The sequence below is a fragment of the Phaethon lepturus genome, unplaced genomic scaffold, assembly GCF_000687285.1.
Source record: "Phaethon lepturus isolate BGI_N335 unplaced genomic scaffold, ASM68728v1 scaffold837, whole genome shotgun sequence".
Classification (NCBI taxonomy): Eukaryota; Metazoa; Chordata; class Aves; order Phaethontiformes; family Phaethontidae; genus Phaethon; species Phaethon lepturus.
The window spans coordinates 47,543-48,834 of record NW_010550897.1 but is presented as its reverse complement, the minus strand read 5'-3'; the positions used below and the strand labels follow the sequence as shown (position 1 = coordinate 48,834).

At 43.7% G+C, this 1,292-nt stretch overlaps 1 protein-coding gene across 2 annotated transcripts in view; it reads right to left on the bottom strand.

The window, feature by feature from the left end:
- Positions 1–1,292, bottom strand: part of LOC104623543 (thyroid hormone receptor beta) — a 48,393-nt gene that overhangs the window by 1,137 nt on the left and 45,964 nt on the right. For both annotated transcript variants that reach the window (XM_010290670.1, XM_010290669.1), the window contains exon 6: positions 860–1,118. In XM_010290670.1, the coding sequence (XP_010288972.1) occupies positions 860–1,118 (259 nt within the window). The remainder of the gene's footprint in view (positions 1–859; positions 1,119–1,292) is intronic.

Genomic DNA, 1,292 nt, shown 5'->3' with positions numbered 1-1,292 from the left:
AGGGAACTAAAAAGAAATCAAAATGTTTTGATTGGGAAGGTCAAGTGCTGTGTTGTGATTAATGTGGAAACCTTTCTGTCTCAGATGCAGTTAATGCTTGTAAATCACTGTCTGTGTATTGTTATTCAGTGCCCAATCTTCTAAGTGGTCTTAAAACAAAATCTTGCCAAATCTGCCACTGCCCAAAAATGGAATTTCCTCTTTGGGCTGGCACAGTCAGTGGAAGCATATTTGAAAACATGCTCGATCTGAGAAGGGAAGAAACTCTTTGGAAATCATGTGAAATGGTCTGTGCTGCTTCTGTATCACACCACCGAGAGACCAGCTGCAAGTGGTGCCAGTGTGGGGAAACAGCACGGCTCTCAAATGCCTGTTAGCAAGTGTGGAGCCATTAAGTAGGAAAACAAGAAGGCAGCTCAAAATACGCACGTGAGACTGATGGAAACGTGTATGAACTGTACTTCTTGCCCAGTGCATGACAGTACCGAGGGGAAAATGGAACTTACTGTAAGGACGACTGTTGCTAAATTATCAGTTTTTCATTCAAGGCAAATTGGCTCAGAACTAGATCTGATTTCTTTCTGATGATCACCCTGCCTCCTCCCTGAGTACTAAAATGAGCAAGATGTGTTGCCAAAGCCATTTTTATGCCCATCTCTCTGAATACCCCGAATTTTTTTCCTAGCGCTTACCAAACTAGTTCCAAGCTGCACCAGGATTTTGAGAGAGAATTTCTCCCACATTACTCTCGTCAGTACTACAAGATCTAACATACCCTATTTCTTTTAAAAAAAGAGACTTGTGACAAAGACTAAAGAGTTTCAAAATGGTTGGGGTCCCAATATATTTCTGTTCTCACCTGATGACATGAGCAGAACAGCCTGAAGAAGGGCAACCTCGGTGTCATCCAGGTTAAATGAAGAAAGAGACATGCCCAGGTCAAAAATGGCATCAGACACTACGCCAAGACCCCCATTTTTCAGCTGGCCCCTTGTCACCGCCATCTCCCCATTTAGTGTTAAAGTCTCACTCTCGGGGTCATAGCGAACTGCTGCTCGGAGGGACATTATCTCCATACAGCAGCCTTTCAGAAGGATGATCTGGTCTTCACATGGCAGCTGCAGAAATTATAAACGGTAAAGAAAAAGATGTGCTTTTCAAACTGAGTTGGTTTTACAGCTACAATAAATCCATGAGCATGAAGTTGCAGTTCACACCCCAGGACACTACTTCACACAGGACAGCTACCCTTCAAACATGCTGCTGACCGACTAGTTCCAGTGCACCGCAGA